The following is a 24,120-nucleotide window of genomic DNA, read 5'->3' as shown; positions in this document are numbered from 1 at the left end:
CTCAGCGCAGTGCTCCAGAGACTGGGTCAGAGGTCCCAACCCAGCCAACGAGTAAGAACTGCCAATCCCATTCCCTTAAAAGATCTGACCACAGTCTCCAGGTTCACACCGAAAACATTACAGAAGTATACCTACAGGCCTGAGCTGCTTCGAGCAACATTGAGGAAATGACAGGTCTCAGGGCAGGCCTGCAGAACGTGCTTCAGAGCCACAGGAAGAGGGTACGTGCCCAGTGCTGCTCGCTTTAAGATTTCCTGAGTCTGCCGCGTGTGGCAAGGAGACACCATTTGCAGAAAACAGCCCCACTGAGAGTCAGAGTTCCACAGAGAGCATGCTTGTTATTCCCCAAAACAGAACTCAGATAAAGCCATCTGCATCATAAATCATTCAAGCGCTAAAGCCCACATGATAAATCAAAATGAAAATGTTTTAAAAAGGAACTAATTTTATCCATATCTACAAACAGAATGAGTTTTCAAGAATAGGGTTCCTTTTGTGTTACATAAAGCTCCCTTCTGAGACTTCTGTAGTCGGGGGTGGGACCTCGCCCCACACAGGGAGGGGTGCAGCCACAGAAAACTGGGAGGTAAACAGGGACAGTGTTGGCCAGGGCACACTCTCCCCCCACACCTGCTCTTACCAATCTCTCTGCCCCAAGAGGCCATTAATAAAGCTTTCACATACTGGTGTGAATGCGTAGATTTATTAACAAGCCATGAATTGTGCTTGTCCCCTTGTCTAGGCTGATACAGAAACAGAAACTCAAGTTCCATATACAACATCTGTGTGTGTATGTGTGTTTACGTGCATGTACCTGTTTGTCTGTTTTTCTACTAATAAAATGAAGAATATCCATTCCTTTCAGGAATATATAAAAACCCACTGCATTTTGTGAAATTATTTTTAAAACTGTGGGTACAAGAGATGTCAGAGCTTCTTTTATCTCTTCACTTTTCACCCATAGCTCACCCTCCTTTTCAGCTTCAGCGAAATACCATCAGGGGAGCATCAGGTCAACATTTGGGACAGAGGAAAGAAAGCAGGATTTAAGTATCCATTGCTATCCTCAAAAATGCTTCATGGGACAGCTCTCACCTGAACAAGTCCCTTCCTTTTATAAGAGCTTCAGTTAACCTCTTGTCCATCAAACGACCTGCATAGTCCAGTACCTCCAAGAACAGTATCTTGAAAACCATTGTTAGAAAACACATAAGACAAAAAAGTTAAGAGCACACACAAAGGGAGCCAATATGTGATAAAGTAAGTATGGAAAATCACTGTAGTATAATTACATAATTCACGGGCAATTGCAGGGAAGGGAGGTCCGCCATTTTTTTTTAACTTATTTATTTGTTTATTTTTGGCTGTGTTGGGTCCTCGTTGCGTGCGGGCTTTCTCTAGTTGTGGCAAGCTGGAGCTACTCTGCATTGTGGTGCGCGGGCTTCTCATCACCGTGGCTTCTCTTGTTGCTCCGCGGTATGTGGGATCTTCCCGGACCAGGGCTCGAACCCGTGTCCCCTGCATTGGCAGGCAGATTCTTAACCACTGTGCCACCAGGGAAGCCCCAGGTCCGCAATTTTTAAACAGACACCCAGCATCTGAAATCTTCTAGAGGGAACAGGCCCCACTCAGCTGCCGGCACCCAGCTGCTTTCTATGTCTCCAAAGGAAGAGAGGGTGGATTGAAGAAAACTGAAATAAAATCTTGTTTTATGACCATGCCAATGTAAGAAAATGCCTGCATAATGTTATCCTGGTGTGGAAAAGAGGTATTCACTGAGAAGGTTGCTGGGGGTTCCAGTCCTGATTTGCATGGCCTTACGAAGTCCCTTTCTCCCTCTGAGCCTCCATTTTCCCTTTTAGCAGGTGACCCCCTCCTTCCAGTTCTGGGCTGCTTCCATCTCCATTGTGAGTGTGAGGTTGGGTCTTCTCCCAAGCAACCACCTTGGTGCCCTGGCTGTACCTGTGGGTCTGTTTTGGAGGCCTCCCAGTCGAAGGCAAAGCAACAGGAATTCCGTTGGGGGCATATGGAGCTGGGAAGAGGCCAGTTTACTTGTAGGGCTTGGCTCTTACTCATGATACTTTTTTTTCCCTTTCTTTATTATCTTAGAACCATTCAGATGGTTGCCTAGCCTACTTTGGCTCCTTTAAACAACTCTACACTTCAGGTTTATTTAAAAAAAACACACAAAATAGGTTTATGACTGATTTAAGCCAGGAAATTCCCTAATGGGAATATCCTTAATGAGATTTTCTAAAGAGAACCCTCTATGAAGAGCTGGAATTAATTGATTATTTGTAAGGTAACCAAGCAAAGTTTATGATAAGATCATGAAGTTTGTGGGAACGGAGCGTAAGCCACACTAAACATACACACACACACACACACACACACACACACACACACACACACACACACACACACACAGATGCACACTATTCCTGGGGAGGCAGAGAGCACAGAATTAGCCTCAGGAATCCCCACTCCTGTGTGACCTCGGGTAAGGCACGTCCCTTCCTCACTCAGCTCTCTCTTCCTCCATACAAGAGAGACTACCATCTACATGAACATGAGTGGTAAGCCACAGTAGCAAGGCCTTGAGGAGGGTCCTGGTGTCCTGGTAGACATTTAGTGGTCTCTTCTAGCTCTAAAATCCTATGGGATTCTCTATTTTGTGGCTGGGCTGAACATGTAGTATAGAATATTCAAATTTGAAATTCTTTGAGCCCAGCAACTTTGCAAAGTTATTTTTGTTATCAAATTTTATAAATTCCACTGTTGTTTCTTGAATAGATTGTTAATCTAGTTAATCTATATAAATATCCAGAAATATGGAAATATAAACCAATAGCATTTTTCTAACACTCTCAGTAGTCAGCCTTTGTGGTATTTTTATAATGTCTTGTTCAGCAAATGGCAGTTTTTACATCCACTATTGCCTACTAACAAAAGAGACTTGAAGTCTTCTTGGAAGTTACAGATTTTGTATTTCTTCCCTAATATGCTGATATCTGAGAGAATGTGTCAAAAAGTGCCATCTAGAATGTGAGTCATGAAAGTCAACTGGCAGAAGACAGCTTAGGAAACTGTCATTAGAGCCACTGGTGGAAAGTCTAGGACTCTGACCCCTGACATCAGCTGCAGCCTTATTTAAGCAAATGGAAGAGAGAGCTTGAGTGAGAGCAAACTGTCAGGCCACTTGGAATTCACAAGGTGTCTGCCCAAGGAACCCGTGTATATTGTAACAGTGACAGTGATGATGGCAGCTAATGTTTATCATGTGCCCACTGGATGCCAGATGCTGTTCTAAGGGCTTTCTCCTGTAAGGGAGGCACTAATATCATCAGCCCCATGTTACAGGTGAGGAAGCTGAGGCAATAAATAGAAATAATATGCCCAAGATCACACAGCCATAAATGGGAGAGCTAAGATTTGACTCTACACAGAGCCTGTAGTCTTAGCTATTACCCTAAATGTTTCACTAGGAAGTAAAAATTATTAAAAATAAAAAATTACTTAAAAAATAATTACAAAACTGTTTTTATGCTTTTAAAAAGTTCAAAAATAACTTGAAGGATCTGTGTTTTAATCTACTATCTTGATTACTCAATTTGTTTCTGTACTCACTATTTTTTACTCCATACAAGTATTTAAAATTAATTTTCTGGTTATTAATTTTCTTCCCTGAATAATTAGAAAAGGTGAAGTATTACAAGTTAAGAGACTCAGGCTTTGCCATGCGATTACTGTGTGAATTTGGTTGAGGCCTCAGTTTCCTCATGTTTATTAGAGGGTTCCTTTCTTTAACTGAAACAGTTCAGCATGTGTAAATGTCATTCTGTGAACTTAAGAGACACTGCCTGTAGAGAGTAGATGGCTGGGGCCAGTGGCCAAGGGGCTGGCTTCTCCAGCCTGGGTGTAAGGGTTGCAGGCTACAGCTCCACCTCCACGTCTTGGCAATGAACCAGCCTAAGATGTCACAGAAACGTGCTCAAGCTGGCCAGCACTCAGTATGATATTTAGAAAGAAGAAAATAAAAGCTTAAGGATGATCAAGTTCTCTTAAGTAACATTAAACGAAAGCATGCTACGCTTCTTCTAATTTCCTCTGAAAGCACTTCTCATATTTGCGAAGAGAATGACAGGTTGAATATGTCAGCCCGTCATACTTCGGATGTGATGTGTGGGCTGGTAGTTCATCACAAAATCATCCACTTTATAGGAACCAGTTAAGTTTCAGTGCCAACTCTTGTTCTCAAACAGCAAGATGACTGCTAACTATGGTGTGTATATGTTAGTGGCCTGAAATTACAGTGATATTGTTATTTTAAGGTAGAAATGGTAGAAGGTCCTCACTCATCATATGCATGCAACGATATTATTGTTTAGGGAAAATAAGACGTGAATACTTCAAAAAATCACTGTTTTTAAGAATAATCACTTTTGTCTTTTCAGTCTACCATGCAAATTCATAGAGACCATAAACAGATTAATAAATTATTTTGTAACTTGCCATCCAAATTATTTATTCATTTACATATTCAAAATTACTTATTAGGGCCCTGCCAGACATAAAGAACTTGAAAAGACAAATTCTCAATTGCTGTTATAGGATTAAAAAAAAATTTTTTTTGGAGGCCTACAAACCTCTGCAATTCCATTTTTTAAATATCAAGAATTAGTCACCTTGGTAACAATTGTGGTGTGTATGAAATGCTAAATATTTATTAAATAGAATTGAAAACTGACTTGTTAGTTGTTCCTCTAAAAATTTCAACTCCTGCCTCTGTCCCTCTCCTCCCCTTTGCAATGCAACTATGCCTTCAAACAGCATTCTTTAAAAGTCGGCTTTATGGCTTTGGAGGAAGAAGCTGATTTCACAGCCAGATTTGCCACTGCTGTGGAAAACAGAGTGCACATGCAAGCCAGCTGAAGTCATGCGGACTGCAAGGATTAGGGCCGCGGGGGCCTCCACTGCTGCTGTCAAATTGCAATTGGAAACAGCTTTTCCAAAGTACAGCATGAGAAATCAGGAATTCCTGTCCACAGTTCCCCAACCCACTGGGTTTTTATCAGGCTTGGTACAACCCATTAGAGATCAGAAATATGAAAATCATGATGAAACCAAACAAGAGTATTTTCTGGTTTCCAAGTTTTGTTCTGCCTGGATCCCTTCCAAGCCTGTAATTACTGTCACTCACCAGTTAATAAGGGAACCATTTCTGCCTAGGGACAGGAGCTCCAGGAAGGCTGGACCCAAAGGTCAGGCAGGCTCAGTTCAGTGACCTGCCTTCTGTCCAACCCCTGGATGTGCAAATTGTCTAACTGCTCAAATTCTTAAGTTTATCTCAGTTACTTGAACTGTATCTGTCACTTAGGGATAAAATAACTTTTGCAGAGATCATAGAAAAACTATTTAGAACATTAATAAACTAGAACCATTCAATGAAATTTTTTTTTTTTTTTGGGCACTCCAGCTTTAAAGGAAAGAATCTACTCTCAGGAAAACAAGCTCAAGTCAGCAATTTAGTTTAAAAAAGTAAAATAACTTTCAGGATTTGGCTTGAGATTAATGCAGATGTAGCCCAATTTCCTATACCTCTGTCTAGATTTAGCAGATCTAGAGGTCAATTATGGCCACATCCACTTCATTTGTCAGCTCTTCAATGATCTTTGAGACACAATTGCTAAAGTAGGAAAATGAATTAATCAGAGAGTTGATCAAAAAATGAGCTTATCTGATAAATTACCAGCATACCTGTTACATATGAGTCACTCATTCTGGTCACGATACAATGCTGTGTTATACATGGATTAGGTAACACCCAAAAGTGAGCCAGCTGTAACTTTTTACCTTGAAAGATTCTTAATTAAAATTCCCTTGGATGTATGATTTCCAGGCAAGGAAGGAGCTGTGATTTGATTTTTTTTTTTTAACATGCCTTAAATACTCCAGTCAAATTCCATCTATTCAGTGAAACTTTCCCTGGTCCCCTAATTTCTCTTTTGTCTTTCTCAGCAAGTTTCTGGGACCTCTCTTCAGCACCCGACATTCTGTACAATATATGTAAGTTGCGAGTAGGTGAATATTCCCCGACTATATGCTGGGCTGTTTCCCCAAAGGCAGTGATTATGTCTTACTCATTTCTGAAGCCCTCTCCTCCCCTGTTCTGAAATTAAAAACTAGAATTCAAAACAAAACAAACAGAAAAGCCCCTTCTTTTGTCTAAAATGTATTATTAATTTCTTAGGGAAGAAGATGTTTTCAGAAAAAAGTATAGGCAAATGATGGACAAAGTTTCAGAAAGGAAGAGAAAGCTCAGGGGGAGAGCATTATGTGCAAATTGGATGTTCAGCAAAGGTAAACAAACCAAGGATCTGAAACAGTACCCAACCAACACCATAAAGCTTGCCCCAAACTGGAGCAAATTTAGACTTATTAGGACATTCTTTAAGAAGCAGCATTCAATTTTTGGACAGAAATTTTCAAAAAAACCCTTGTCCTCTAATAAAAGCAATTTCTTAAGAACACCTTAGAAATCTACTTAATGAAAAATCTATAGTTTGGAGAAACTTTTATCAAGACGGATCAAATCAAGAAAAAAAATTCTGGTTAACTATAAATTAAGTAGAATGTTCCACCAGCTGGGCCTCACCTTCAATCTGGCAATGAAATCTATTTGTTAAGAGCAATGAGACTTGAACAGCCCTTACCTTCGTGAATATACATCTTTTGAGCATCTTCAGGATGAAGTAGCCCCAGTAAAGATTAAGAATTTGCAGGACCATGAGCTGTAGGTTGAGGAAGATGCATGAAAAGAAAGGCTCAAGGTACTGCAGAGGCAGAATCAGCGTGAAATACAAAATCCTGAAAAACCAAACAGATGAGAGTATTTCATTACAATCAAAGTACTTGTGAATTTTCAGTGAGAAAACAAATACTTTATCTCTCAAGGCATACAACACTTATTTCATTCCTAATGATGTCCAGGAAAGTCTCAAGAGAAAACAATATGATAATATTACCTTATATATCATTATTGGCAAGCCACAAAAAAATACAGTCTGCCTCCTGGGAGAAAAGTTAAAGCAAATGGAATTTTTATTGCCATGCTGCCTACACTCCAATGTTTCTCTACCTCGGTTTCCTCTCTGCAAAAAGATGAGTGTACACTAACCCCTCTCACCTTCTCAGGATTGGATAACACGAGATAATGAATGTGTATATGGGGTTATTATTGCCTTTTGACACAATCTCATTTATTTGGCATCAAAAGTGAATGAGGGAAAGAAAAAAGTGAGTGAGGAATTCTACAAGAGTAAATTTTGTGGATAAAAGAGACTTTTTAAGGAACCAAAAGTTCTGTTATTACTTCTACTTCCACTTTCTAAAGTGAATTGCATACTTTATTAATCTCATAAACAGACTCCTGGACACAATTTGAACTGCCCTCGATGACCAGAATGCACAGTGCCTTCAGATACAATTGCAGTATGAAGGCTATCTGTTGTCTTCCCAAACTGCATACACTGCTAGGATTTTAGAGTTCCTGGATAGGTTTGTTTGTAAGTATATTATTCGAATTATAAAAATAATTTATTCATATAAAATTGGAAAAATAAGAAAGTTGCCCATAAAATCATGATTTTAAACAAATAATACTGTAATTTTTGTGTGTTATCTTCTATTTTTTCCTACATATATTTATTTTAATTTTAAATTAACATATAGTAAAATTGACTATTTTGGGGTGTGCAGTTCTATGAATTATAATATGTGCATAGATTTGTGTAACTACCACCACAATATGGAGACAGAGCAGTTCCATCATCCCCCAAACACCAGTGCTGTCCCTTTGTAGTCACATCCCCAGGCCTAGCACTCGGCAACCCCTTATCTATTCTCCATCCCTTTAATTTTGTCTTGTCAAGAAGGCCATACAAATGGAATCATACAGTGTGTCAGCTTTTGAGACTGCCTTCTTTCACTCAGCATAGAGCCTTTGAGATTCATGCAAGTTGTGGGTATCAACAGCACGCTCCTTTTTTTTGTTATTACTGAGTTGCATTCCATTGTGTGGATGTACCCATTACAGAACATTTGTATTATTTCCAGTTTTTGACAATTATGGACAGAACTTCTATAAATATTTATGTACAGGTTTTTGTGTGCACATAAGTTTTCATTTCTCAAGGGTAAATACATAGGGTTGGGATTGCTGGGTATCACACTGAAAGTAAATGTTTACCTTTATAAGAAATTGAAAAGCTGTTTCCCAGAGTGGCTGTTTTGCATCCCTACCAGCAACGTCCAAGAGCTCCAGTTGCTGCTCATCTTGAGCAGCACTTGCTATTGTCCTGTAGAGACTTTGCCACTGTAGTAAAAGTACCACACGTGGGATCTTACGTTCAATTCCATTTAACTTTAAATCAAAAACATTTTACCTGAAAAACTTGGTGTATATTGTCTTTCCCAAATCAAAGTTTATTTCTTTAGATGTGTATATTCCTAAAGGTGAGAATACTATTCCAAGGCATACATTAAAAGTATAGAAGTTCAAGGTTATATTAAAAGCTATTAAGACTTTACCAGATTATTTTCCAAAATTATAACAATTTAGAAGGTGACCAGCAATTTATGAAAGAAGAGTTTTATTGAACCCCCCTAACCAGTATTAAGTGGGTTTAAACTTTGCTAATTTAAAAAATAAAACAATTCTTTTAACATCTTTATTGGAGTATAATTGCTTTACAATATTGTGTTAGTTTCTGATGTATAACAAAGTGAATCAGCTATATGTATACATATATCCCCATATCCCCTCCCTCTTGAACCTCCCTCCCACCCTCCCTATCCCACCCCTCTAGGTGGTCACAAAGCACTGAGGTGACCTCCCTGTGCTATGCAGCTGCTTCTCACTAGCTATCTATTTTACATTTGGTAGTATATATATGTCAGTGCTACTCTCTCACTTCATCCCAGCTTACCCTTCCCCCTCCCTGTGTCCTCAAGTCTATTCTCTACATTTGCGTCTCTATTCCTATCCTGCCCCTAGGCTCATCAGAACCATTTTTTTTTAGATTCCATATATATGTGTTAGCTTACAGTATTTGTTTTTCTTTTTCTGACTTACTTCACTCTGTATGACAGACTCTAAGTCCATCCACCTCCCTACAAATAACTCAATTTCATTTCTTGTATATATGTGCCACATCTTCTTTATCCATTCATCTGTTGATGGACACTTAGGTTGCTTCCATGTCCTGGCTATTGCAAACAGTGCTGCAATGAACATTGTGTTACAGGTCTCTTTTTGAATTATGGTTTTCTCAGGGTATATGCCCAGTAGTGGGATTGCTAAGTCATATGGTAGTTCTATTTTTAGTTTCTTAAGGAACCTCCATACTGTTCTCCATAGTGGCTGTATCAGTTTACATTCCTACCAACAGTGCAAGAGGGTTCCCTTTTCTCTACATCCTCTCCAGCATTTATTGTTTGTAGAATTTTTGATAATGGCCATTCTGACTGGTGTGAAGTGATACCTCACTGTAGGTCTGATTTGCATTTCTCTACTAATTAGTGAGGCTGGGCACCCTTTCATGTGTTTTTTGGCCATCTTATATCTTCTTTGGAGAAATGTCTGTTTAGGTATTCTATTTTTGGATTGGGTTGTTTGTTTTTTAATATTGAGCTGCATGAGCTGCTTGTAAATTTTGGAGATTAACCTTTTGTCAGTTGCTTCATTTGCAAATATTTTCTCCCATTCTGAGGGTTGCCTTTTGTCTTATTTATGGTTTCCTTTGTTGTGCAAAAGATTTTAAGTTTCATTAGGTCCCATTTGTTTACTTTTGTTTTTATTTCCATTTCTCTAGGAGGTGGGTCAAAAAAGATCTTCCTGTGAATTATGTCATAGAGTGTTCTGCCTATGTTTTCCTCTAAGAGTTTTATAGTGTCTGGTCTTACATTTAGGTCCTTGCTGAGTAATCCTGGTTGTAGGTTTTTCCCTTTCATCACTTTAAAAATGTCCTGCCACTCCCCTCTGGCTTGCAGAGTTTCTGCTGAAATATCAGCTGTTAACCTTATGGGGATTCCCTTATATGTTATTTGTTGCTTTTCCCTTGCTGCTTTTAATATGTTTTCTTTGTATTTAATTTTTGATAGTTTGATTAATATGTGTCTTGGTGTGTTTCTCCTTGCATTCATCCTGTATGGGGCTCTCTGTGCTTCCTGCACTTGACTATTTCCTTTCCCATGTTAGGGAAGTTTTCAACTATAATCTCTTCAAATATTTTCTCAGACCCTTTCTTTTTCTCTTCTTCTTCTGGGACCCCTATAATTCAAATGTTGGTGTGTTTAATGTTGTCCCAGAGGTATCTGAGACTGTCCTTAATTCTTTTCATTCTTTTTTCTTTACTCTGCTCTGCAGCAGTTATTTCCACTATTTTATCTTCCAGGTCACTTATCCATTCTTCTGCTTCAGTTATTCTGCTATTGATTCCTTCTAGAGAATTTTAAATTTCATTTATTGTTTTGTTCATCATTATCTGTTTGCTCTTTAGCTCTTCTAGGTCCTTTTTAAATGTTTCTTGTATTTTCTCCATTCTATTTCCAAGCTTTTGTATCATTTTTACTATCATTATTCTGAATTCTTTTTCAGGTAGACTGTCTATTTCCTCTTCATTTGTTTGGTCTGGTGGGTTTTTAACCTTGTTCCTTAAGCTGCTGCATATTTCTGTGTCTTCTCATTTTGTTTAACTTACTGTGTTTGGGGTCTCCTTTTCACAGGCTGCAGGTTAACAGTTCCTGTTGTTTTTGGTGTCTTCCCCCAGTGGGTGAGGTTGGTTCAGTGGCTTGTGTAGGCTTCTTAGTGGAGGGGACTTGTGCCTGTGTTCTTGTGAGTGGGGCTGGATCTTGTTCTTCTGGTGGGCAGGGCCACGTCCGGCAGTGTGTTTTGGGGTGTCTGTGAACTTAGTATGACTTTAGGCAATCTCTCTGCTATTGGGTGGGGCTGTGTTCCTGTTTTGCTAGTTGTTTGGCATGGGGTGTCCAGCCCTGGAGCTTGCTGGCCGTTGGGTGGAGCTGGGTCTTAAGTGTCGAGATGGAGATCTCTCAGAGAGCTCTCGCTGATTGATATTACATGGGGCCAGAAGGTCTCTGGTGGTCCAATGTCCTGGACTAGGCTCTCCCACCTTGGAGGCTCAGGTCTGACACCTGGCCGCAGCATCAAGACCCTGCCAGCCACACGGCTCAGAAGAAAAGAAGGAAAAAAGAAAAAACCACGAACAGATAGAACCACAAACCAAATGGTAAAAGAAAAACAAGGGGGGAGAGATGAGACAGTGGGATGCAGTGTGGGGTCTGACTTGGGGTTTCACCTGAGGCTTCCTTCCACCCCTGGCTACCGAGCTGCAGAGAAGGCAGGAGCTGCTGCCCCTGCAGGCTGCCCCATCCTCCCTCCAAAACAATTTCAACTTGCATTTTTTGCAACCTTTGACAGTTCCCTTTGACAGTCTGCTTAGTAGCTCTATTTCCTTTCTTTGTGAGTTATTAGTTTAAGACCTTTATTCAAAAAGCAATAATATGGGACTTCCCTGGTGCCACAGTGGTTACGAATCCGCCTGCCAATGCAGGTGACACGGGTTCAAGCCCTGGTCCAGGAAGATCCCACAGGCCGCAGAGCAGCTAAACCCTTGCGCTACAACTGCTGGGCCTGGGCTCTAGAGCCTACAAGCCACAACTACTGAGCTTGTGTGCCACAACTACTGAAGCCCGCGTGCCTAGAGCCCGTGCTCCACAAGAGAAGCCTCCACAATGAGAAGCCCGCGCACTGCAATGAAGAGTTGCCTCCGCTTATCGCAACTAGAGGAAGCCTGCATGCAGCAACGAAGACCCAATGCAGCCCAAAATAAATAAATTAGTTAATTAATTTTTTTAAAAGAAATAATATGAACTCTGAACTCAATATAACAAAAATAATAGCCATTTATCTGTTTTACTTATGTAAATTTTTTTAGAAACTTAGGAATTACAGAAAAATATAGAGAGGTTAAGTAAAAATTAAATTAAAATCTCACAACTCACAGGTAACCCAGTATATATTATGTCTGGTGAACATAATTTAAGACATCTTTCCTAAAAATATATTATTTAAGGTGTTTTTCCCCCTTCCCCATTACCACATGATTTCATATAACAGGGATCACACTATGGTTGTGATTTTTTACCCTGCTTTTATCACTCAATAATATGTTACAGAGAGCTTTCCATGACAATGAACATATTTATAAATCAGGGGTCAGCAAACATTTTTGTATAGGGACAGACAGTAAATATTTCAGGCCTCTGGGGCATTTGGTTTCGGTTGCAAAGGTTCAAGTGACCATTGTAGTGTGAAACTAGCTATAGACAATATATCAGTAAATGAGTGTGGCTGTGTGCCAGTAAAACTTTATTAACAAAAACAGTCAGTGAACTGGATTTGGCCCGTGAGCCAGTTTGCCAACCCATACTACATACCATCCTATGTAATAGCTGCGTAGAAATCCACTTATAGATCTTATAACTTATTTAGCTAATCTCTTATTGATAGACATTTAAGTTGTTTCCAAATTTTCACTGTATTATAAAGAACGCTTGTCTGCTGATGGGTGGGGCTGGGTTCCCTCCCTGTGGGTTGTTTGGCCTGAGGCAACCCAGCACTGGAGCCTGCCTGGCTCTTTGGTGGGGCTGATGGTGGACTCTGGGAGAGCTCACACCAGGGAATGCTTCCCAGAGCTTCTGCTGCCAGTGTCCTTGACCCCACGGTGAGCCACAGCCAGCCCCCACCTCTGCAGGAGACCCTCTAACACTAGCAGGACTTTGAAAGGACCTAATGGATTGAAGGACTTTGGGAGGTGGTAGTGTTAACCTAGTAGATTGACACAGAGTAGGGATTGACACTACTTAAAATAATATAGAGGACTTCTCTGGTGGCGCAGTGGTTAAGAATCCACCTGCCAGTGCAGGGGACACAGGTTTGAGCCCTGGTCCAAGAAGATCCCACATGCTGCGGAGCAGCTAAGCCCGTGCGCCACAACTACTGAGCCTGTGCTTTAGAGCCCATGAGCCACAACTACTGAGCCCATGTGCTACAACTACCGAAGCCGCATGCCTAGAACCCGTGCTCTGCAACAAGAGAAGCCACCACAATGAGAAGTCCACGCACTGCAACGAAGAGTAGCCCCCGCTTGCCACAACTAGAGGAAGCCCGTGCATAGCAATGAGGGCCCAACGTAGCCAAAAATATTTTTTTTAAAAAAAAAAGGGAGTCAAGATGGTGCTGAAAGCATTGGGTTAGAATTCCACTCCAGCCAATTGCTTGATTAAAGGCAACCCTTGCTGAGGGTGAGGAGTTGAATAGTTGAATAGTTGGATAGTATATTTACAGAGACTACTGGTGGTTCTGGATATTTGCTAAAGAAAATGAGAGGGGAGAAGTTGCTGAGGAAAATCAAAGAATTAACAAGTTTTCCTGAAGGCTTCTTTGAGCTCTTGACTGCATCTGTGTAATCCTGAGGTACCCACCTGAGTGCTCTGCATTTGGCAGTTGTCCAAGTACTTTTGTTGCAAGAGTGATGGCAACCAAACGTTAATTTTTGGCATCATGGAAAGTGCTTTGGTTAAATTGAGAACTACTCTTTTGGAGGTTGTGTAGTCAAAAGTATTAATTAAATTGACAACAGTGAAAAAAAATAAAGAACACTGTCAGAATATTACTTATAAAGACATTTTGATAAAATTGTTTGATATTTCCTTAGAATTGCTAAAATCCTGAGTCAAAGAGTATACTCAATTTACATTTTGAAGTGTATTGCTAGATGCTTTCCAGCAAGACTGTGCCAACTCATAGTCTTGCACCCAGTGTATGAGAGTATCTGCTTCCTTGGATCTTGACCAACATTGTACTTTGTCAGCTGCTACGTAAAACAATATCACACTATTTATATATTTACATTTTTATTTCTTGTGAAGATATATATATGAGTTTTTAAAATTATTGTGATTTGTGCTTTTGTGAACTGCTTCTTCATGGTATCTATTTGTCCATTTTTCTTTTGGGGTATTTACTTTTTCTATTGACTCTTAAGTACTCTTTATATGTTAAGGATTATAATATTACTTTTTAATCATGTTAAATAACATCACATGGTTTTGATTCTTACAACTTTGTTTATAATTTTTCTTGACAAATCAATTTTTAAAACATTTGTGTAACAAAAGTTATCAATTGTTTCCTTTATATGAAACAATTGTTTCCTCCATATTAGGCTTTAAAAGGTTTTTCTCACCCCCAACATTTTAAAATATATTTTTCCATATTTTCTTAAAATCTTGGCTCTATGTAATCTTGAGTCACTTATTTGTGCATATTCTCAATTGTAAAATGGAAGCAATGAGTACCTACCTTATGCATTCAATAAATATTTATTAAGCACCAAAGTGCTACCAGGAACTTTGTGGGAGCCAGAAATACAGCAATGAATAAAACAGACTGAAATTCCTGAACTAGAAGGGCTTACATTTTGGTGCCTGCATCCACAGGGATTATAGGAAATAATATACATAAAGCCAATTTGCTATTCTGATTTGCTGGGTCCTTAAGCAATTGTGTGCCTTATTCTGGACTCATTTAGCCTATAATGCCTTTCCCCTTTTCAATTGAAATTCTTTTCACCTATCAAAGCATGGCCCTCTCCATACCAAAATCTCTGTGCTATTCTGCTCACCTCTGAATTTATAACTTTTCTCTGGGCTCCCCTGATACCAGCTTCTTTAGAGCATTTGGCTGATTCACCCTGCCTTGCAGTAAAAGCTCTTATATTAGTTGACTCCTCATTAGCTAGCAAGCTTTCCAAAGACAGCAGCCATGATGCCTTCATCTCTGTATCCTCCCATCACCTGTTCCAGGGCGTGGTCCCATACAAGGTCTCCTACTGGGAATTTGTCAGTGTCAAAACTAACAAAGGAATCTACTAAAAAATATCTCCTTCATGCATTCTATCAGAGAATGTGAATAATTACTTAAACATATAATTAAACTCACTGTGGTCCATGCAAAGAAAGAAAAGGACAGGGAACATATTGCAGGGTTCTGACTGAATGGAGATTTCCCTCTTCCCTCTAGTTGAAGGGAAGACACAGAAAAGAGGATTCCAGTCAGAGGAAAGGACACATACAAAACTCTCAGGTGGAGGCATCATGGAAAATTCAAGGGCTAAAAGAAGACCAGTGTGGCTTCAGGGAGAGGAGTGGCAGGGGGTGGGGGTGGGGTGAAGATAAAGCTGGATTGGTGAATGCAGCCATCTCCTGTTGGACTTGAAAGTCAAGGTCAAGGGTGTGGCCTTCGTAGTAACAGCTTTGGGAAGCTTCGCCAGTTTTAGAAAGAAGAGTGATACACCTGGCCTAGAATCATCAGAGCTGGGCTCCAGGGCTAAGGCTGCTATTTTCTTGCCTGGTAACCTGCACAACCTCCCATTCCTTGGGTAGAACTAACCCCACATCTCTGAATGAGCGGCTCCAGAGAAACACACAGCCAGCTTTGCAAACTGCAGAGTCCTAGAAACAGAAGAGACTGCCATTAAACACAAATGCCTTCAGAGACAGCCAAGCCACTGCAGAGAGGAGAGGTCAATGGCATGGGCACTGGAGCCCGCTAGATTTGGATCATGGCTTCCCTGGGGTCTGCAGCAAGTTACGTAGCTTCTCTGGGCTTCAATTTCTTCTGTAATAAAACAGGTCTCACCTTGTCAGGTTGTTATGCGAATTAAATGAGTTGACAAATGGGAAGAGCTTAGCATATAGTAAGCACTCAGAAATGGTAGTTATAACATTACTATTACCATCATTATGACGAGATGGCTTTCCACCACCACCCCCTTTCCTACTGCAGAGGGCTTCGTTAATAATACAGGGAGGGCAACACCCAGGGAGGGTGCCGCTGAAATAGCTGGATTTTCTGCATATCAGGGAGAAGGAGGAGGCCGCTTTGGAGGGGAGGAGCCGGCTAAGGAGGAGTGGGGACCCTGTGCTGTGGGAGGACAGAGGGAACAGGAGGCCCAAGAAGTGAAGAGGAGTTCAGAAGGGAGGACAGCAGTTATGGGGCTTCAGTTGGCATTTTCAGGGCCTCTTTCTATGGGTCTCACTGCCCTCACTAAAAGATGGTCCAATCTCTCAGCCTTGATTTCTTCTGGTCCTTTGCTAAAAGGAGAATGGGAAGGAAAAAACACAAATCTGCCTTTCTCAATTTTGTGTATCAAGTGTGCAGACACACGAGTGAACCCACAAACACTTGCACATTTACCTTGTGGGTCCTGTGGAATCTCCCTTTTCACAGAGAATACTCCTCAATTCTGCTCTGTACGCTGGCCTTTAACCTGTACAAACGGATGCACTACCATGGTGCCTGTGGATTGCAAAGCTTGGCCTTTTTCCTGTTTGGGGTTTTTTTCCCCATTTTTACTCTTTACTCAATCACCAAAGTTTACATGGTTTGAAAAAAATCACATTGTTGGTATAAATAGTAGTTGGTTTTGCTGGGCTGATAAGGCAGCCACCAAAAGTAATTTTTCTAAGGAAAGTTAAAGGTCTTTTTTTCTTGCTAATTGTAGGTGTGAGCATTAAGCCTTTTCAGGATAACAAATACTGGTTCTACAGGTGCATAATCGCTCACCTAACATTCTAGAGATGGCTTATATTTCGAAGTGACCAAGTAGTTGAAGAAAACTTAATAATACTTAGGTAAGGCAATGATGCCTGCTCTTAATTATCAAATTTAGTAACTTAACTGGAAACATATCTCTTTTGTGTTTCAAATGTTCTGTTTCTAATCTTGATTCTTTCATAACTAGCTGTGCGATCCTGGAACTATCTTAACTTCTCATGTGAAAAACAAACAGGGTTGCAACGCTTCAACAATATCTATGACACGAAAGGCAAGAAGAGGTAAGGACTATTCCCGGCAGGTGACAACTGAATGCAGAATGTGATCCTGGGCCAAATCCAATAGTGAGGGAAAAAAGTAATGAAAGGCACTATCGGATCAACTGACAAAACTGAAACATGGATGGTAGATTGCTACCTTTCCTGAAATTGATAACTATACTGTGATTCTGTAGAAAAATGTCCTTGTCCTTAGGAAATACACACTGAACTATTTAGGATTAAAAGGACGTGATGGTTTCAACTTTCAACTGGTTCAGAAAAAATATGTATACATATATATATGTATATATATACACACACACCCACATGTGTGAGCACGTGTGTGTGTGTGTGTTGAGAGAGAAAGAGAAAGAGAAACAGAGAGAGAGGAAAAAATGACAAAGCAAATGGGGGAAACGTTAACTAGTAAATCTGGGTAAAGGCAATATGTAAGAGTTCTCTGTGATATACTTGAAATTATCCTGTGAGCTTAAAATTATTTCCAAACACATAAATGAATAAAGGGGTTGGACTAAATTATGAATTTAAAATTCTAAAATTCTATGGACTGTTGTCGCTGTCCTTCATAAGTTTACAAGCAGCAACAGAAGTGCCAAGCCTGTGGGGTGTGGGAAGGAGCTCCCCTGAGGGCTCCTTGTTGAACGAGATGCAGAGCAAACACCTGCGGTGTCATTTGCCCTCTCCTCTATAAGCTTTGTGACTGGAAAGCCCAGTTCTGAGATACTTCAACAGAGCCTCTCTGGCACGGTGCAGGCCCTCCTCTCCTCTGATGACTGTGGGAAGGGCACTGTGCCATCCCAGGAGGGCAAGGAAGCTGACCCTGGCACCATCAGACCCCTGCTCTGCCCCTGACTCACCATTCAGAACAGAGGCCCCAGGCCTTAGGAGGAAAGAAAGGACCATCGTGTCCTCACTCTTGTCTCTCTCTGATGGACATCAGCTTAGAGCACTGCTGTATGCTTTCAGCTTTGTTGTGTCTCGTCTTTTCTTAAAACTGTCCTCTCTCTGATAGCCATTTCAAGGGTTTATATGGCCTCATTGCCCACAAAATTCTCCTTCGTATGAGGCTTCTCAGGGCACCATTTTTCTATACCAGTGAGACCTGGATCATCAAAAGATGAAGCCCAAAGTCCTGTGAACCACTGGTGGGGAAAATAAAGTTACCACTAGCATATGTACCCTTGGAGATAAGGAAGCTATTTATTTGAGTATTATTCACTGTTGGAAATGTTTTATTTTTTATTTTCTTAACCATTTTTAAAATTGAAGTCTATTTAATTTACAGTGTTGTGTTAGTTTCAAGTGTACAGCAGTGATTCAGTTATACATATAGGTATCTATTCTTTTTCAGATTCTTTTCCATTATAGGTTATTATAAGATATTGAATATAATTCCTTTGTAGGTCCTTGTCGTTTATCTATTTTATATATAGTACTGTGTACCTATTAATCCCAAAGCCCTAATTTATCCCTCCCCCTGTTTCCCCTTTAGTAACCATACTTTGTTTTCTATGTTTGTGAGTCTATTTCTGTTTTGTAAATAAATTCCTTTGCATCATTTTGTTAGATTCCACATATAAGTGATATCATATGATTATTTGTCTTTCTCTGTCTTATTGTACTTCACTTAGTATGATAATCTCTAGGTCCATACATATTGCTGCAAATGGCATTATTTCATTCTTTGTCACAGCTGAGTAATATTCCATTGTATATATGTACCACATCTTCTTTATCCATTAATTTGTCAGTGGACAATTAGGTTGCTTCCATGTCATGGCTATTGTAAATAGTGCTGCAATAAACACTGGGGTGCATGTATCTTTTTGAATTAGAGTTTTCATCTTTTCCAAGATATATGCTTAAGAGTGGGATTGTAGTGGGATCACATGGTAACTCTATTTTTTAGTTTCTTAAGGAGTCTCCATATTGTTCTCCTTAGTGACTTCACTGACTTACATTCCCACTGACAGTGTAGGAGGGTTCCTTTTTCTCCACACCCTCTCTAGCAATTATTATTTGTAGACTTTTGTAGACTTTTAAATGATGGCCATTCTGACTAGTGTGAGGTGATACCTCATTGTAGTTTTGATTTGCAGGAAATGTTTTATTTTTTTCTTTTTGGAATATCCAAAAAATATGGGTCAGTATTAATAGCCTTCAAATACATGGAAAAGGTGGTGGATACAAAGATTTCTTCTACTGCCATCATGAACTGCTGCAGGCTAGGAGCTGCGTCTCACTCATCTGTGAGCTCCTCACAACATCTAGCAGTGGTGAGTTCCAGAAACAAAGCAATGAGCCAGCACTGCCACTCGGAAACTTCAGTTGAAACAGTGCTCCTTCCCTTCAGATCAATCAGCCTGGACTAAATTATTATCTGCTCTTTTTATTTATGGAGGAAAATTGTCAGGAGTCAGGGGCACCGTTTATCTGACCTTCGGAGGGTCTTTCTAACCGAATGATCTCGGGTGGTATTTGTATAATATTCAAGTAGATAGATACGTCCAATAATTCACAAATATAGAAGTCATTATTTTAATACAATAGTTGGGAATACAATGTGAATAACGTAAGCCTGAGATTTAAATGTTTTTGAAGAAAAATGCAAATAAATGGGGGTAACCAGGCAATTAGATTAAAGCAGTTTGGCCAGTGCCAACTGGAATGTCTACCTAATGTTGACAGTAACACTGTTTAGAAAATCAAGGTAATTAACTCTTGCTGACACTGACTGAAAACTGGCTAAATTAGATCCCTGAAAAGAGCAGGAAGAAAGGAGAATTGGGGACACAGTTGTATGGACACAAAAGGAAACTCATGAGGGGAAAGCAAATCTGCTTGAGGCTGGGGGAATAAAAGGAAAGGAGAAGAAAGGGAAAGACACGCATGATGTAAAACTCCTGTTCTGGGCTTCCCTGGTGGCGCAGTGGTTGAGAGTCCACCTGCCGATGCAGGGGACACAGGTTCGTGCCCCGGTCCGGGGAGATCCCACATGCCACGGAGCGGATAGGCCCGTGAGCCATGGCCACTGAGCCTGCGCGTCTGGAGCCTGTGCTCCGCAACGGGAGAGGCCACAACAGTGCGAGGCCCGCGTACCGCAAAAACAAACAAAAAAGCAAAAAAAAAACTCCTGTTCTTTTTCTCAAGGTTTCAGACGACTTTCAGATGGCACCACCCCAGTCACCTTTCTCCCCACTCAACCCTTCACCTCACCACAAAATGTACAACAAAAGCAGTTGAGAAGAACAGAGCAACTAGATGGCGAACCACCTCCCACAGTACCTCTAAAATATCTGAATCTTGAAATGGGCCTGTCTGCACTTTGTTTGGTCCATGGTAAATTCCCAACAAATCTGGACTAATAAAATATCCTTGAAAAGTGAGTCTGCAGAGTTACAAGTTTTAGACAGATGGTGGGAGCCAGACTAACAACAAGGAACTGACTTTTCCTCTTTGGTACCACCACTTGGTTGTGTAACATGTTCAAGCTGATGGGATGGCTATTTAAGTCAGAGTAATACACTGCAACTAATGCTTTCAAAAACCATGAAAAACCCATCTCCCAAACTTCCAATAGCTTGGTGAGGTTCTCCTTAAGCTTCCAAACAATGAAGATCAGTCAATGTCAGTACAGAAGAATTTTTACCCACAAAAAATTTTTTCAGTCAAGTCTGTTAATACTGGTTTATTCACAGCCCAACCTCCTGAAGACAGCAAACAGTGGTATTGGTTGCCCTCTGCAGTAGGCTGGTGAATTCAGCAAAGTATCAAGATCAAGAAAATGCCAAATGCATGTAACTAATTCTCCTTGAAATCCAGAGATGCTGGCAAGAGAATGAGTTCTTAAATCTAGGAATTTTTTTTTAATAATGTCTTTATTTCTTCTGGTTTGATCATTCTCCTTTCTTTTTTTCTTTTTTTTCTTTTTTTTGCAGTATGCAGGCCTCTCACTGTTGTGGCCTCTCCCATTGTGGAGCACAGGCTCCAGACACGTAGGCTCAGTGGCCATGGCTCACAGGCCCAGCCGCTCCGCGGCATGTGGGATCTTCCCGGACCGGGGCACGAACCCGTGTCCCCTGCTTCGGCAGGCAGACTCTCAAACACTGCACCACCAGGGAAGCCTCTCCTTTCTTTTTCTTTTTAATTTTTATTCATTTATTTATTTTTGGCTGCATTGGGTCTTCGTTGCTGTGCATGGGCTATCTAGTTGCGGTGAGTGGGGGTTACTCTTCGTTGTGGTGCGCAGGCTTCTCATTGTGGTGGCTTATCTTGTTGTGGAGCACGGGCTCTAGCTACGTAGACTTTAGTTGTCGTGGCGCGCAGGCTCAGTAGTTGTGGCTTGTGGGCTCTAGAGTGCAGGCTCAGTAGTTGGGGCACACGGGCTTAGTTGCTCCATGGTATGTGGGATCTTCCCGGACTAGGAGTCGACCCTGTGTCCCTTGCACTGGCAGGTGGATTCTTAACCTCTGTGCCACCAGGGAAGTCACTTAAATCTAGGATTTTAAAGTTGAGGGTATGTGGGGAAGTAACACTCTACTCAACCCCAACCCGATGTTCGACTGTCTATGAGGCAGAGTTAGCTGGCCTGTTGATTTTGAGACATCATGGGAAGGTCCGAGGCGAAGATCCTTTGATGCTGAATCAGTAGTCAACCACAGCAGCAATACTTAGAAGCTTCTCAGAGAGTTCTCCAGACTGAGAACTTCCATGGTGTGTGCTTTAAAAATATCTCTACAGGGCTTCCCTGGTGGCACAGTGGTTGAGAGTCCGCCTGCCGATGCAGGGGACACGGGTTCGTGCCCCAGTCCGGGAAGATCCCACATGCCGCAGAGCGGCTGGGCCCGTGAGCCATGGCCGCTGAGCCTGCGCATCTGGAGCCTGTACTCCGCAACGGGAGAGGCCACAACAGTGAGAGGCCCGTGTACCACAGCAACACAACAAAATCTCTACAAATTATTTGAAACTATTCCCATCAAGAAATGGAGTCTAAATTTCCTTCCCTTAAATATGAGCTGGCCTTAGTGACTTGGATTCAATGAAGAAAATGAGGCTGGAAGTGACATGCTGTGACTTCTGAAGTTGGGTTATAAAAGGAGACAGCATCTGCCAAGCTCTCTCTTGAACTGCTCACCCTTGAAATCCATCTGCTGTGCTAAGAGAAGGTCAGGCCAGTGGAGGGGCATGGGCATGTGTTCCAGCTGACAGGCCCAGCAGTGGTCCCAACCAGCAATCAGCATCAACCAGCTGATGTCACGGGTGTCACCTGAACCTTGTGAGTGAGGAAGCCTTCAAGAAAACTCCAACCTTGACTGGCCAGCGACCATCTGACTGTAATCACATGAGTAAAAACCATGTAGATGATGCCTGTCAACTCCCAGATCCATAAGAAATAGTAATAATAATGTATTGTTGTTTTAAGAAAGAGCCCTGCAAAACATGGCGTGTTGGTAAAGTCTGGCCTACAGCCCGTTTTTCTACAGCCAGTGATCTAAGCTAGGTTTGGTACATTTTTAAAGGGTTGTAAAAGAATCAGAACCAAACAAAGAAAAACATGCAACAGAGACCATATATGTCCCTCAAAGGCTAAAACAGTTATTCTATGGCCCTTTATAAAAAAAAGTTTGCTCACTACTGCCTTAAGCCACTAAATTTTTCAAAAGGTTTGTTTACAGCTATAGATAACTGGAACACATGGTACTTTTTGAACAAAATAAGTGTCACCAATGGGCAAATGCTGGATTTAGAGCACCATGAAAGTCACACTGAAAAGCCACAACTCAACTGCTATCTGCAAGTCAATACTTACCCTATCAATAGTTGCTATTGTACAATATTCTAATTTCATAAACACACCTGATCAGCCAAAGCAAAAGTGATGGTAATATGATTCGTCAACCAAGAAGAATATCTTAAACATGTATCTCAGATTTGATTCTAGATTAAACTTCAAATTCTCAGAGACTCATTCATAATTTTAGTAATAACAGCTGGCATTTACTGAATCCTTACTATGTTCCAGATGCTGTTCTAAGCTATTTCATATGTATTACTTCAATTAAGGCTCATGACAACCCTTATTTACATTTTACAGATGAGAAACTGAGGCACAGAGAAATGATCTAACCTGTACAAGATCACACAGGTAGTAAGTCTGGAGCCAGGACTGACTTGCATCTGTGAAATTCATCACTGCATGATGCTGCTCCTCTCCAGAAAAAAATGTCTAATCAAGACACCCAGTCCTGGGTTAAAGAACACACCTGGCTTCCACAGGGCAGGCAGCACCCACACTCTCTTACCAGTCTTCCCTGCATGCTGCTAGTTAAGGGTGCTCTCCACCCACAAGGGATCAGGCCTGAAACCTGGGTCCCCATTTCATTCTGCTGGAACCTAGTACCTCCAATAGCACTAGCTTTTCTGTTGAGAATATCTGAAACTCTAGACTATCCCCAAACTACAGTTAGTTTTAAGCTGTTCTTTCCAAACCATCAATGTCTTCCTCACATTTTTCCTCTGGTTTCTGTCAATCAACACATGGAAAATTATGCTTGCCAAAGGAATGATTGTCAGGAGAGACACAACATAGGTTCTATGTTGCCAGCTCTTGGCTAAACAAAATCAACAGACCGACCAAGAGCCAGTGGTCCAAATCACTGTTAGGACCAGTGATCATGGAAAATGAAATCAGCATCAGTTTCCTCATCTGCAAACTGGAAGTGATGATACCTATCTTTATGATTTGTTGTGTAGCTAGTGCCAAGATGTATAAAGGGCCTAATCCAGTGTCTGGCATTCAATTAATGGTGGTTATAACTATTGCAATTTTAACACAGAATTTGCCTCTCTTTTAAAGAGCTGATAATTGGCCAATGACATTTCACTGAATAACTGGAAAAGCTGTTAATCACAAAGAAAGATCCAGATTCATGAAATCAGACACAGAGTAAGAGTTGCTGCTTCCTATTGGTTACACATCTTTAATCTCCCTTTGTAACAAGCCTTTTCACATTGGAAGGTGTGGTTTTAATTATCTATAAAAATATCTCCTTCACATTCTTCTTTCCAGCTGAACTTGGCACAAATAGCTGGAGATCAGTGTAAGAAAGAAAGAAAGGGCAATGCTCCAACCTGAACAAC

At 40.9% G+C, this 24,120-nt stretch overlaps 1 protein-coding gene across 1 annotated transcript in view; it reads right to left on the bottom strand.

Annotated features, from left to right (window-relative positions):
- The window catches only part of CERS3 (ceramide synthase 3), a 124,004-nt gene that overhangs the window by 35,858 nt on the left and 64,026 nt on the right, over positions 1 to 24,120 (bottom strand). The window contains exon 10 of the mRNA XM_019945767.3: positions 6,714 to 6,867. Coding sequence (XP_019801326.1) covers positions 6,714 to 6,867 — 154 coding nt within the window. The remainder of the gene's footprint in view (positions 1 to 6,713; positions 6,868 to 24,120) is intronic.

Source organism: Tursiops truncatus, chromosome 2 (genome assembly GCF_011762595.2).
Source record: "Tursiops truncatus isolate mTurTru1 chromosome 2, mTurTru1.mat.Y, whole genome shotgun sequence".
NCBI lineage: Eukaryota > Metazoa > Chordata > Mammalia > Artiodactyla > Delphinidae > Tursiops > Tursiops truncatus.
This window is presented reverse-complemented; position numbering and strand designations above follow the sequence as displayed.